At 45.9% G+C, this 13,143-nt stretch overlaps 1 protein-coding gene across 5 annotated transcripts in view; it reads right to left on the reverse strand.

The window, feature by feature from the left end:
- Positions 1-13,143, reverse strand: part of ARHGEF7 (Rho guanine nucleotide exchange factor 7) — a 194,661-nt gene that overhangs the window by 37,227 nt on the left and 144,291 nt on the right. For all 5 annotated transcript variants that reach the window (XM_045007703.1, XM_045007673.1, XM_045007687.1 and 2 more), the window contains 2 exons: positions 6,451-6,529; positions 4,557-4,696 (listed from right to left, as the gene is read on the reverse strand). In XM_045007703.1, coding sequence (XP_044863638.1) covers positions 4,557-4,696; positions 6,451-6,529 — 219 coding nt within the window. The remainder of the gene's footprint in view (positions 1-4,556; positions 4,697-6,450; positions 6,530-13,143) is intronic.

Here is a 13,143-nt window from a genome sequence, read left to right on the forward strand (position 1 = left end):
GACTTCTGTACTCCTCCACAGTGAGGGGAGTAGCGCTAAAATCGACCTGGCTGGGTCAAATTTGGGGTAGTGCAAACGCAATTTGACGGTATTGACCTCCAGGAGCTATCCCAGAGTGCTCCAATGTGACCGCTCTGGACAGCACTTTCAACTCCGATGCACTAGCCAGGTATACAGGAAAAGCCCCGGGAAATTTTGAATTTCATTTTCTGTTTGGTCAGTGTGGCGAACGCAGCAGCACAGGTGACCATGCAGTCCCAGAATCTCAAACAAGCTCCAGCACTGACCGAATGGGAGACACTGGATCTGATTGCTGTATGGGGAGAAGAATTTGTGCAGGCCGAACGCCAATCAAAAAGAAGAAATGCTAACATATATGCCAAAATCGCACACGGTATGTTGGAGAGGCGCTACAACAGGCATACACGGCACTGCCGTGTGAAAGTTAAGGAGCTCAGGCAAGCCTACCAAAAGACAAAGGAGGCAAATGGTCGCTCTGGTCAGAGCCCCATACAAGCCGCTTCTATGACCAACTGCATGGCATTCTAGGGGGGGACCCTACCACTACTGTCTGTGGACACCTGCAAGGGGAGAGTCTCACGCAACAGGGAGGAGGATTTTGTGGATGAGGAGGAGGAGAATGCGCAGTAGGGAAGTGGAGAATACGTTCTCCCCGCAGCAAGGACCTTTTCATCACCCTGGGGCCAATACCCTCCCAAGGCGGGATCCCCGACCCTGAAGCCAGAGAAGGCACCTCTGGTGAGTGCACATTTGTAACTACACTACAGGGTTTAAAAGCAATTGTGTTTAATATTTGATTTGCCCTGATGACTTGGGATGCATTTGCGGCCAGTACAGCTACTGGAAAAGTCTGTTAACGTGTCTGGGGATGAAGCAGGAATCCTCCAGGGACATCTCCATGAAGCTCTCCTGGAGGTATTCTGAAAGCCTTTTCAGAAGGTTTCTGGAGAGGGCTGCCTTATTTCGTCCTTCATGGTAGGACACTTTACCACGCCAAGACAGCAGCAAGTACTCTGGAATCATTGCAGCACAAAGCATGGCAGCGAATGGTCCTGGGTTTTGGTTGCATTCAAGCAACATTCGGTCTATATCTTTCTGTGTTAGCCTCAGGAGAGTGATATCATTCATGGTCACCTGGTTGAAATAGGGGAATTTTTGTAACGGAACAGTAAAAGGACCCTGTTCATGCTGGGCTGTTTGTGCTTGGTTAAAAGAGATCCCTGAGAATAGCCACGTGGGGGGAGTGGGGGGAAGGCGGAGAGGGGTGAAGGGCTCATCCCAGAGAATAGCCCCACTGTGGGGTGGGGGGAGGGGTGTGCTGCACATCCACCTGAAAACCGCAGCCCCTCCTTTTAAATGGCAAACCCAACTGGCATTGCTTGCTATGGGAAAGGAGGGCGCTGCTCTTTGAAACCATTCCCACATGTTATGAAGGCAGAAGAAGCCAACCCTGCGTACCCTTTGGCTTACCGTGGCTGCTTGGAAACCAAATTCTGTTGCCCAGCCATGTGTGATGTGTCACCAGACCGGAAGGTGCCCAATATAAAAGGCAAAATGCGACCTTGTACCTAAAGCACATGTGCTGTCTGCTGTGAATTGCTTGATTCACTGTGAAAGAGTCTCTCTTTTGTTCTCAGAAATGTATCTTCTTAAATTCTACTCTCCCTTTTTATCTCCCCGCAGATGCAAATGTATCTCCACTCCCCCTATCATCTCTGTCCCTGAGGTTATCACATTAGAAGGCGAAAAAAAAGCACTCGCGATGACATGTTTTCCGAGCTCATGCAGTCCTCCCGCACTGACAGAGCACAGTGGAGGCATTCAGTGGCAGAGGACAGGAAAGCATTAAGTGAGCACGATGAGAAGAGGCAGGCGGTGATGCTGAGGCTAATGGGGGAGCAAACGGACATGCTCAGGAGTCTGGTGGAGCTGCAGGAAAGGCAACGAGAGCAGAGACCACCGCTGCATCCACTGTATAACCACCTCCCCTCCTCCCCAACTTCCATATCCTCCTCACCCAGACACCCAAGAATGTGGGAGGGAAGAGGCTCCAGGCACCCAGCCACTCCACTCCAGAGGATGGCCCAAGCAACAGAAGGCTGTCATTCAAACAGTTTTGATTTGTAATGTGGCTACAATAAGCAATGTGGCCTTGTCCTTCCTTCCTCCCCCACCCCACCTGGGCTACCTGGTCAGTTATCTCACTTTTTTTTTAATTAATAAAGAAGAATGCATGGTTTCAAAACAACAGTGACTTTATTTCCTTTGTGATCGAAAGGGGGAGGGAATTAAAATCAACAAAGGGGGCGGGTTTGCATCAAGGAGAAACACAAACAACTGTCACACCGTAGCCTGACCAGTCGTGAAACTGGTTTTCAAAGACTCTCTGATGCGCAGCGCGCCTAGCTGTGCTCTTCTAATCGCCCTGGTGTCTGGCTGCTCAAAATCAGCCACCAGGCGATTTGCCTCAACCTTCCACCCTGCCATAAACATCTCCCCCTTACTCTCACAGATATTATGGAGCACACAGCAAGCAGCAATAACAATGGGAATACTGGTTGCACTGAGGTCTAACCTAGTCAGCAAACAGCGCCAGCGAGCTTTTAAATGTCCAAAAGCACAGCCTACCACCATTCTGCACTTGCTCAGACTATAGTTGAACTGCTCCTTAGTACTATCTAGGCTGTCTGTGTACGGCTCCATGAGCCATGGGAGCAAGGGGTAGGCTGAGTCTCCAAGGATAACTATTGGCATTTCAACATCCCCAACAGTAATTTTCGGGTCTGGGAAGTAAGTCCCTTCTTGCAGCTGTTCAAAAAGCCCAGAGTTGCTAAAGATGCGAGCGTCATGCACCTTTCTCAGCCATCCCACGTTGATGTCGGTGAAACATCCCTTGTGATCCACCAGTGCTTGCAGTGCCATTCAGAAGTACCCCTTGCGGTTTACGTACTGGTTGGCAAGGTAGTCCGGTGCCAAAATAAGGATATGCGTTCTATCGCCCCATCACAGTTAGGGAATCCCATTGCAGCAAAGCCATCCACTATGACCTGCACATTTCCCAGAGTCACTACCCTTGATAACAGAACGTCAATGATTGCATTGGCTACCTGGATCACAGCAGCCCCCACAGTAGGTTCGCCCACTCCAAATAGATTCCCAACTGACCAGTAGCAGTCAGGTGTTGCAAGCTTCCACAGGGCTATCGCCACTCGCTTCTCAACTGTCAGGGCAGCTCCCATCTTGGTATTCCTGTGCTTTAGGGCCGGGGAAAGCAACTCACAAAGTTCCAGGAAAGTGGTCTTATGCATGAAAAAGTTTCGCAGCCACTCGGAATCATCCCATACTTGCAACACTATGCGGTCCCACCAGTCTTTGCTTGTTTGCCTGGCCCAGAATCGGCGTTCCACTGTATCAACCTACCCCTCTGCCGCCATAATGTCCCAACTGCCACATCCCGTGCTTTCAGGAACGTCTGTGTCCATGCCCTCATCAAAATCCTCCTCATGCTGGCAGTTCCTAGCCAGGTTCTGCACATACTGCAGGATAATGCGCAAGGTGTTTGCTATGCTCACAACAGCAGCGGTGAGCTGAGTGGGCTCCATGCTTGCCATGCTATGGCTTCTGCACAGGTAACCCAGGAAAAGATGCGCGAGAGGATTGTCTGCCATTGCTTTCATGGAGGGAGGGGAAACTGACAACATGTACCCAAAACCATATGCGACAATGTTTTTGCCCCATCAGGCATTGGGAGCTTAACCCAGAATTCCATTGGGCAGAAGAGACTGCGGGGATTGTGGGATAGCTACCCACAGCGCACCACTCCATGAGTCGATACTAGCCATGGTATTGAGGACACACTCCGCAGACTTAATGCGCTTAGTGGGGACATACACAATCGACTGTATAAAATCGCTTTCTAAAGATCGACTTCTATAAAATCAACCTAATTTCGTAGTGTAGACATACCCTAACTTTTTTTTTTTCATTTAGAAGTTTCTTTGCCCTGCAGAAACATTAGCCAAAATCAACACTTTCATCAAAAACAACATTTTGAAAAAGAAGCATTTTTAATCAGAAAAAAATGTTATGATGAAAAAAGGTTTCCACACCAGTCTTAACCTGCTTTGCCATCGTGATGCAGTATAACCCATTATTCTAAGGACAATTAAAGGAAAATATCAAATGCAATATTCAGGCATAACAACAAAAAGCTAGAGATGGAGTCTCAGCCTTAACCACAAATTTCCTGAGGGTTTTCTTTTTCATCTCCTGAAGCCAAACTGTTAAATTACATTAATATATTTTGTATCTGTGCACGAGTGACCAAACCTTTCTTCTAATTTTGAAACTATATAAAGCAAATTGGGTAAACAACAAATTGGGTCAATTAAAACATCTGGTTCCTGTTACTGGTGAAAAAAAAAATTAGAATGATTTACACAGTAGTATGAGATTCATAATCCAGATAATCTTTCTCAAAACAACTCAAGAAAATGCTTGTTTGTTTCAGCCCCTATGACTAAAGTATTTCTTACGGTATGAGATGGCACAGAATGAGGTTTAATAGTGGGATTCCCAACAGTTGTAACTTTGGTTTGCTTCTGCAGATGATCCACCCATTCATGCAAATCTTGTTGGTTGTTACATGATACTAATATCCGCTCAATCATATTTCCTAGAAGAAAACACAAGATTTAGAAAGTCTAAAAAACAACGTAACTTTATTCTTTAGAAACACTAAAATAGTAATCGGTTTTTGTCACGCACTGAATCCTTGTAGTACCTAAGGGCTGAACAAAGACTTAAAAGTGTAATTTCTGTCCAAAGGAATGATATTTCAACCCCTTTCCTAACTGTGATAGATTTTTCTTCAGATGTCTGTCTTTATAGACACAGGCCATTTTGCAATCTTTATTAAGGAAAGTTTATGCAAAGAAATTGATCTAGCAATTAAAGTTACCTTGGTCTCTATTGGGAAACACAGATGAGGCCCCTCCACCAAAAACAATCAATCAAAAAACAGCATCTAATAAAAAATATTACTTCACCTATCTTGACTCTTTATTATCCTGGGACCGACATGGCTACAACTCTGCATATAGCATCTAACCTTATAGTTTCTCCCTAGACTCTATACAGTTACAGAACCACAAGATTAAGGCACACAGTTAGTGAGGAGACATGGATTGCTGAATCTTCAGCATGCGGATGATACAGTTTAGAGTTTCCATTTCATTTGACCTGGCTAGAACAGTTGATTGCACTACTCAATGTTTAAGGGAGTCTGGCTGCCTGACACTTAATCTAGATAATAAAACTGGGGTGAGAGTTGGTCACCTGGGGGGAAACAACTGGAGGGCATTAGGAGGACAACGTCAGTGCCGCTAGCTGAGAAGAGAGCGAGCGAGAGGGTGGGTGGGTGGGCGGTCCTTGGTTGTTCTGGTTTGCTACGAGGTATGTGAGGTTAGATTTTCAGCTGCCTCTGAAAGCAGCAATTGGTAGCAGCAATAACTAGCTTTGGCTTTTTCTCCCTCATCATATAGCCAGGAGGTTGTAATCATTCTTTTGGCTGTAGACCATGTGACCCTCATGACATCTTCATCCCCCTGAGATTAAACTATTTCAATAGAATCTACTTTGGGCTACATCTTAAATTTACCCAGAAATTGAAGGTGGAGAATTTAGCAGAGCAGCCCACTTGCTATTCAGTATATTTTCCTGTGAGCACATAAAACTTGTCTTCAGTAACCTGCACTGGATCCTTTTGGTTTCTGGGGCAATTGTAAGCTGTTGGTGTTGACCTATAAAACAGTAAATGGCCAGGAATATATCTAAGCAACTGCCTCTCTCCTCACGACAAACCACCAGTGGAGAAACCTGAGCTGAGGCCCTTGGTGATGGGAGTTTGCTTCTGGTAGAAAGTTCTCTGTCAGAGACCCTCTAGAATTTTCTTCCTTTCTTGGTCCCAAGTAGTAGCCTGAATTTGCTGACTGTTAGAGACAGGCTGCAAGGCTTGTCTTTTCGTCCTTGCTTTTAAAGGGAAGAGGGGGAGAAAAGATTTGTGAGGGTCTAGGCAATTGTGTTGAGGGGACAGGGGCAGCATGGGGGCTTATGTTTAATATGAAATGTGCTGCTTGGGGTACACAGGAGAGAACTGTGGAGTTAAAATTATACAAAATAAACTGAGTGTCAAGGGCACACACAGCTGCGATGGGCAGTCTTTTATTTTTTAATTTTAAACCTAGGAAGGCTGTGGAATCCCCATCATTGGAGGTTTTAAAGAACAGGTAAGATGAACTGGGATGATCGAGTTGTATTTAATCCTGCCTCAGCGCTGTGGATGGACTAGATGACCTCCTGAGGTCCCTTCCAACCCTATGTTTCTATGATAAACAAAAACAAATCAATAGAAATGCTCATGAACATTACCTGCTATTTCAAATGCATTTTTGTGATTTTCACTGTCTTCTAGCTTTGTGATGGTCATTCCTGTCATTGGCAGTTTTCCCTAGAAAAGTCATAACATGTTTTTTTTCTTTTTCTTTTTAAAAACCCAAAGATGTTTAATAGCTAAACATATATACATTTAAAATATGCATAATTCAAAAAGGCAAACAGATGATAAACCAGTAAATTGAAACGCACACATTAGATCAGCAATAATATTTAAAATTCCATGGAAAAATAACCAAATTACATAGCTTTTTGTGCCAAGGACAACTTCTGGGCTTAATATCATAAGTCAATCTGAAATCTGCCCAAGCTATGGGTAGTGCATGTAAATACATTACAATGCAAATTCACCAAGAGAGGACTTTGACCAGCTGTGGATTTGAGACCTACTAGGAACACATATTTCCACCCATGTTCCATACTTAGTGAAGCTGATAATTCAGTACTATAGATGGAACTTCTATCTGAGACTGTACTGAACCAAGACACCAGCATGATGCCAGCAGACCCTATGATACAGTGGAGGTGTCTTTCTGATGACATGTAAAACTGAGGACCTGTCCCTTCTTGTCATCAAAGGCTATAACATCACTTTATGCAAGAGTACCAAGGTTTTAAACAGAACTGGGCACGTGATTCACAGTGAATAACATAGTCAACAAAGTACACTTCTTTTTCTGACCCAAAATGGTCTGCAAGCAGATTGCAGTTCTCATGTTTACTTAATATTAAATTAAGATGATTCACTAATTTCTGCACATAATTTTTGGTCTGTAGCTCATTCAAGTATTCAGTATTCAACATCTGAGCTATTTTGATGGGATATATAGGCCACGTGGTATGTTTCTGTGTGCTAACTGGATGACGAACTCTTAGAATCAGGTTTCCAGTGTAAATAAGTATATACACAAATGGAAATTCCACAAATATCCACCTATTTTTGCTTTTTCAAACACTGGTCCCTATGGTTATTCACTGTAGGCAACTCACAAGAATTGAGGAGGAGGGTGTGAGGACCCGTGCTGCACAACAGAATACGGACAGGACTGTTGAATCAAAGGATATATCTGCTGAGGTAATCTAGACCACTGCATAGTGCCTGGTAAAGGTGCGTAGTAAGCACCATGTTGCCATTCTACAGATTTTTGGAGAGGTGCACATTGGAGAAAAGCTACAGAGGTAGCATGAGCTGTATTCAAATGAGCCCTCACCCCTTGAGGAGGACGGGTTTCCATTTGTTCAAAACGCAGCCAAATACAGCCCAAAATCCATTTCAACAGCCTTTGTGATAAAATTTCATCCATTCAGTGAAGGAGATGAACAATCTTGGGAATTTTCTAAGGAGCTTTGTTCATTGCAGATAGAAGTTAACAGCTCCATGAACAACCAAAGAATTAAGGGTTCTGTCTTCTCTAGTGACGTTAGGTTTTGTGTAGAACACCAGTAGATGTGTGATCTGATTCAGGTGGAATTTGGAGGAACCTTTGTGATGATCTTGAGAAGTAACCTTAGGGACACTTTATCCCTATGAACACCATATAGGGAGTGTCTGCCATAAGCATCACAAGCTCCCCTATTCTCCAAGCAGAAGTAATTCCCATTAGGAAGGCTACTTTCCATGGAAAGATGGGGAAAGGAGTGGGGGCTAAGGGCTTGAATGGTAGATTCATAAATGCTGACAGAAGTAGATGGAGGTCTCAGTTAGGACTCAGTGCTGATACTGGAGGGAAGGTTCGGACTAGACCTTTTAGAAACCTCATAGTTGTAGGGTGGGTGAATATCTGTTAGAGGATGGAAAGCACTGATGACTGCCAGATGCATGTGCAACAAACTACTGGATAGTCCCAGTGACTGGAGGGAGATCAGATATTTCAAGATGGCACAGATTCCAGAGTCTAGTGGAGCTACCTGGCGATGCACCAGATAGAGAATCTCTTCCACTTAGCAGGATAGTATTTTCTTGTGGAAGCCTTTCTGCTGTTTTGAGAATGAACTCACCAGTTTCTGAGCACAATATTTCCATGCTTGATGCCGATCCAAACACTAAGCTGCGAGGTAAATGGATGTCAGGCTGGGATGAATGGTTCTCCCTTTATCCTGAGTCAGGAGGTTCAGCAACTGTGCAAGCAGATGCATGGACACATGGACATCTGGAGGATGCTGGTAAACCAAAACTATTTCAGCCATGTAGGTGCTGCCAGAATCATTGTCAATTTGTCCTGTTTAAACTTGTTCAGGACTCAAAGTAAGAGGGAGGCAAGAGGAAAAGAATACATTAGTGACTCTCATCACTGAACCAGAAATGAATCCCCTCTGGAAATGTGCCCTTGAGCAGCACAGGACCAATAGGCTGGATACTTCTTGTTTACCTGGAGTGCAAAGAAGTCCCATGATGGTGACTCCTCCCTGACCCCGCAAGCTGGAAGATGTTCAGTACCACTGAACTGTGAAGCTTCCAATAGTGCTGCCTGTGGAAGTGTCTGCTGAGACTGTCTGCTAAGGTGTTCATTATTCTGGGAAAGTGCACTGCTGAGAGGGTGACCTGGTGTCAGGGGCGCCGATTCCAGAGCCTGATGGCCTCTGTGCAAACATGGGCAGACCTCGCGACCCCCTGTGCTTGTTTATGTATAAAACTGTGGTTAAGTTGTGCAACATGACCAGAACACAACAGAAATGTAGGAAAGGCAGAAACCTTCTGCAAGCCTCCTGCACTACTCAAAGTTCAGGTAGACTGATGTGTAGCTCAGATTCCTGTTGGGTCCAAGAACCTTGCGCTACTTGGTTGTCCAGAAGTGCTCCCCAATCTAGCAGGAAGACTGCATCTGATTAGTTTCTTTAATGATAGAAGGGACTTTCTCGTTTTCCCACCAGGTGAAAGACAGAATGATCTGAGGGTTCACAACTCACTTATAATGTGCATAGCCATTCCTGAAAGCACGAAGAAGGAGCCTAGGGAAGGGTGTTCTGTACATGCAGCCGCTCATATGGTCGAGAAGGACCAGACAGGACAAGCTGTCGTTTGGGGATTTAGTCAGAGCTGGGCAAGGAGGTCTGTCATCATGAGGAACCTGTCCTGAGGTAAGCAAGCTCTGACTGAAGTCAAGCCCAGAGGCACTCTAACTGAAGTGGACTTTTTCTAGCTTTACTTGAAGCCCTAAGGACTGCAAGAAGCTGAGGAGGGAGTCTACTGGACTTCCTGAGATGATTACTCTGCGAGAAGTCAGTCATCAAGATAAGGAAACACGAGGCTGCCCTGGCAATGCAAGTGTGCTGCTACCACAGAGAGTACCTTCATTAATGCCCTTGGGGCCATCAAGAGACTGAAGGGAAGGACTCTGTACTGGTAATGATCTAGGCCCACCGTAAAGCACAGGAACTTCTTCTGGACGGGGGCATGTCTATATGAAAATAGGCTTCTTTCAAATCGAGAACTGCAAATGGGTCGCCTTTGTTGAGGGAGGGGATTGTAGAGACTAGGATGGTCATCCCTTAATCTCAAATGGCTATGAAGATGTTCAGAAGTTTGAAATCCTAGGATGGGTCTATCTGCCCTTTTTCTTGGGAACGAGGAAGTATCTCAAATAGAAACCTTGAAGAGGGATGGGGTCTATGGCTCCTAGCTGAAGATGGGAGCCTATCTGAGAAAACTCTCATCAGATGAGTCCCTGAAGAGGGATGGGGAAGGGGATTTGAGTGTAGGGACAGAAGTAAATTCTGTCATGTACCCATGGAGATGATCTCCAGGACCATCTTGTCTGCTATGTTGCCACACTGGGAAGAAGCAGAACAGGCGGCCACCAAAGTGGGTGGGAGTATCCAGCTGAGTGGTGACAGGCTAGTGGCTCTCGATGATCCCATCAAAATGACTTCTTGGCAAGGGTTGCTGATGAGGAGGAATTAATGACAGGGGTGGCTCATAAGCAATGTCAGCCAGTCCTGGGTGGCTCATAAGCCCATTGATGGAGAAAGGGCTAGGGAGTGGGATGCTGTCTGTAAGGAGGTGGTTTAGAGTACTTCCTCCAAGGAACTGGAGCGTAAAATCCCTAGGGATCGGAGGGTAGCCCAGGAATAAGTGAAATGATTCATCCTTTTTTTCCCCTGAACAGAAGAGGAAATCTTCCACTGTTGCTCGGACATTTTTAGGGAACCCCAGGGAACTAAACCCAGAAGCCCACCTGATGACTACCGAAGTTGTCATGGAGCGGGAAGTGGTATCAACTACATTTAATGATGCCTGGAGGAACAACTAGGCTATGAGCTTCCTCCCATCCAGGATAGCCTGAAACTTTGATCTGAGCTCATGAGAAAGTATGCTAGTGAACTCAGGTTATGATAATTAATAATGTCATATTATACTATCAAAAATAGTAAGCTGGTGGAAGAGAAATTCTTTCTCCTGAGACGGTCCAGTTATTCTTGCACTCTTCTCGGAAGGGGAAGACCAAAGCTAGTATAGACAACTGTGCTCTGTAACAGCCTGTACACCGGTGAATTTGGGATGTGGTGGAAAAAAACAGATATTGTGTCCCCCATTTAGGTTAAACAAAGTATCTTTTCAATGTCCTTTTTGGAGTTGGGGCGTAGGCTGCTGGAGTGTGCCAAACAGCCTCAGACAATTCAAGTATGGCCTTTTTTGATGGGAAGTGCCACCTCGACAGGGCTTGTAGCTGGAGAATGTCTAGAAGCTTGTGTAAGGTCCTGAACTTCCTCCAGAAGAACCTGTACATTGAGCCTCTTCAAGAGGTATAATTATTAGGTGGAGAAGGGGGGAGATGAATAGGATGAACCATAGCTGGTTTGGGCAGTACTCGCTGGTTGGGCTGTTCTTCCTCATAGAGCTCATGAGGGAATTGGGGCTCTTCCACTGAGGTGATCTCTGACCATATTCCTGCTCCAATCCCATGTAGCCAAAAGGCCTACTGTAAGGATCCAGAGCACCCTAATAGGACAAGAATGTAGGGTTGTATGGGCACAGAGGTAATCCTCATGTGGGAGTATCTCTGGTCCCGAGCCCGACAGTATGACTTGTGGGAGGCGACAGGGCACCCATGAGACTCTGGAACCCCCGTCGGGCTAGTGTATTGGCTTGAGACCACTGGAATGGCCAGTGCATCATCCTCTCTTGCAAACTCACTAGAGGAATAAGAGTCCTCAGCATCCACGGGTGGAGCCTTTTTTACCACATGTCTTGATATGCCACGGCTGGCAGATGGAATTGGTGAGTGGTGCATTACTGGTAGTGGGAGCTTGATGCCACGGCTGGTGGAAGGGACTGGTGAGTGGCATACCAACTGTGTAGGAAGCTGTTTGGAGATTACCAGATCTGAGAGAAGCAGCAACTCCACCATTAGGTCCTTTCCAACCTTGCATGCAGCCATCTCTCAAATTCCAAATTAGGACGTATCTGACGGAGCTCTCCATGAAGCCACAGCCAGACCCTGGGACTTCTGACTCCCAGTGGAGAACAGGAGGGGCTTCTATGGACAGATAGGTCCAATGGTACAGATTTGGGATGGCAGTAGCTGTTGGCAGTGGCAAATCCCTCTTCTTCTTGCAGTGCAGAACTACTTGTGCAGAGGTTGACCACTCTCTCCTCTCCTTTGCTGATGCTTTGCACATTCCCTTACATAAGTGGGACGGTGTTTGGGTGTCCTGGCTCTCAGTACTGCTGGCCGATGCTCCCAGGGAGCTCCAGACACACCCATACTGGGGCACAAAGTTTCTGTGCCTGACTTAGAAGGGGTAGAAGGAAGGCAGATCTCTTAGAGAATTTAGGAGGGGATTTCTCTCACTTCTTATGAGGCTGTTTTTCCTTTCTGTTCTCTCGTCTCTGCTTGCTAGACAGCTTAAGTCTGGTATCAGAGGGGTAGCCGTGTTAGTCTGGTTCTGTAGAAGCAGCAAAGAATCCTGTGGCACCTTATAGACTAACAGACGTTTTGCAGCATGAGCTTTCGTGGGTGAATACCCACTTCTTCGGATGCAAGCTTAAGTCTGGACTCAGATAACCCAGGACTGGGAAGCGCCGGGTCTGGAGGAGTGCTAACAGGGAGATCACACCAATGGACAGGGAAGTCAGAAGTCCCAGGGTCTGGCTGTGGCTTCATGGAGAGATCCATGAGATGCCTCCTAACTTGGAATTTGTGAGATTGTTCCAGACAAGGTTGGAAAGAACAACAAAGTTCGCACTTGGCGGAATATGAGACTCCCAAGACAGTACAGGCAGGAGGCCTGGGAATCGCTAACCAGGAAGACCGGAGGGCAGCCCAAACAGGAACTGAAGCCAGGAAACTAACCTCAAACTAACTAACTACATTATTTAACTAATTAACTACAGAAAATAACTGTTTACAAAGAAACCTGAGTTGAAGGCAGGAACACTAACAAAGCCGAGGACACTGGTGAAGTTCCATCTTGTACCATGAGCAGTAGAAAGGAACTGGAGAGGCGGTCAGTCCTTAGTTCGGAGCACAAGGAGGTGCAGCGTGTAGGCACGGCCCAATGCCCACTGCTAGAAAAGAATCTTCCTGTCTTGAGTGCCTGCAGAGTGTGCACACCCACAGTGAATAGCCATTGGGCTCACCACACAAAGAATAACCAAACTTTTCAAAGGAGGTCACCAACTGCATGTTCCTTATTTTCAGTGTGCCTAACATGAGACACCAGGGGCCA

This window comes from Mauremys mutica, chromosome 1 (genome assembly GCF_020497125.1).
Source record: "Mauremys mutica isolate MM-2020 ecotype Southern chromosome 1, ASM2049712v1, whole genome shotgun sequence".
NCBI lineage: Eukaryota > Metazoa > Chordata > Testudines > Geoemydidae > Mauremys > Mauremys mutica.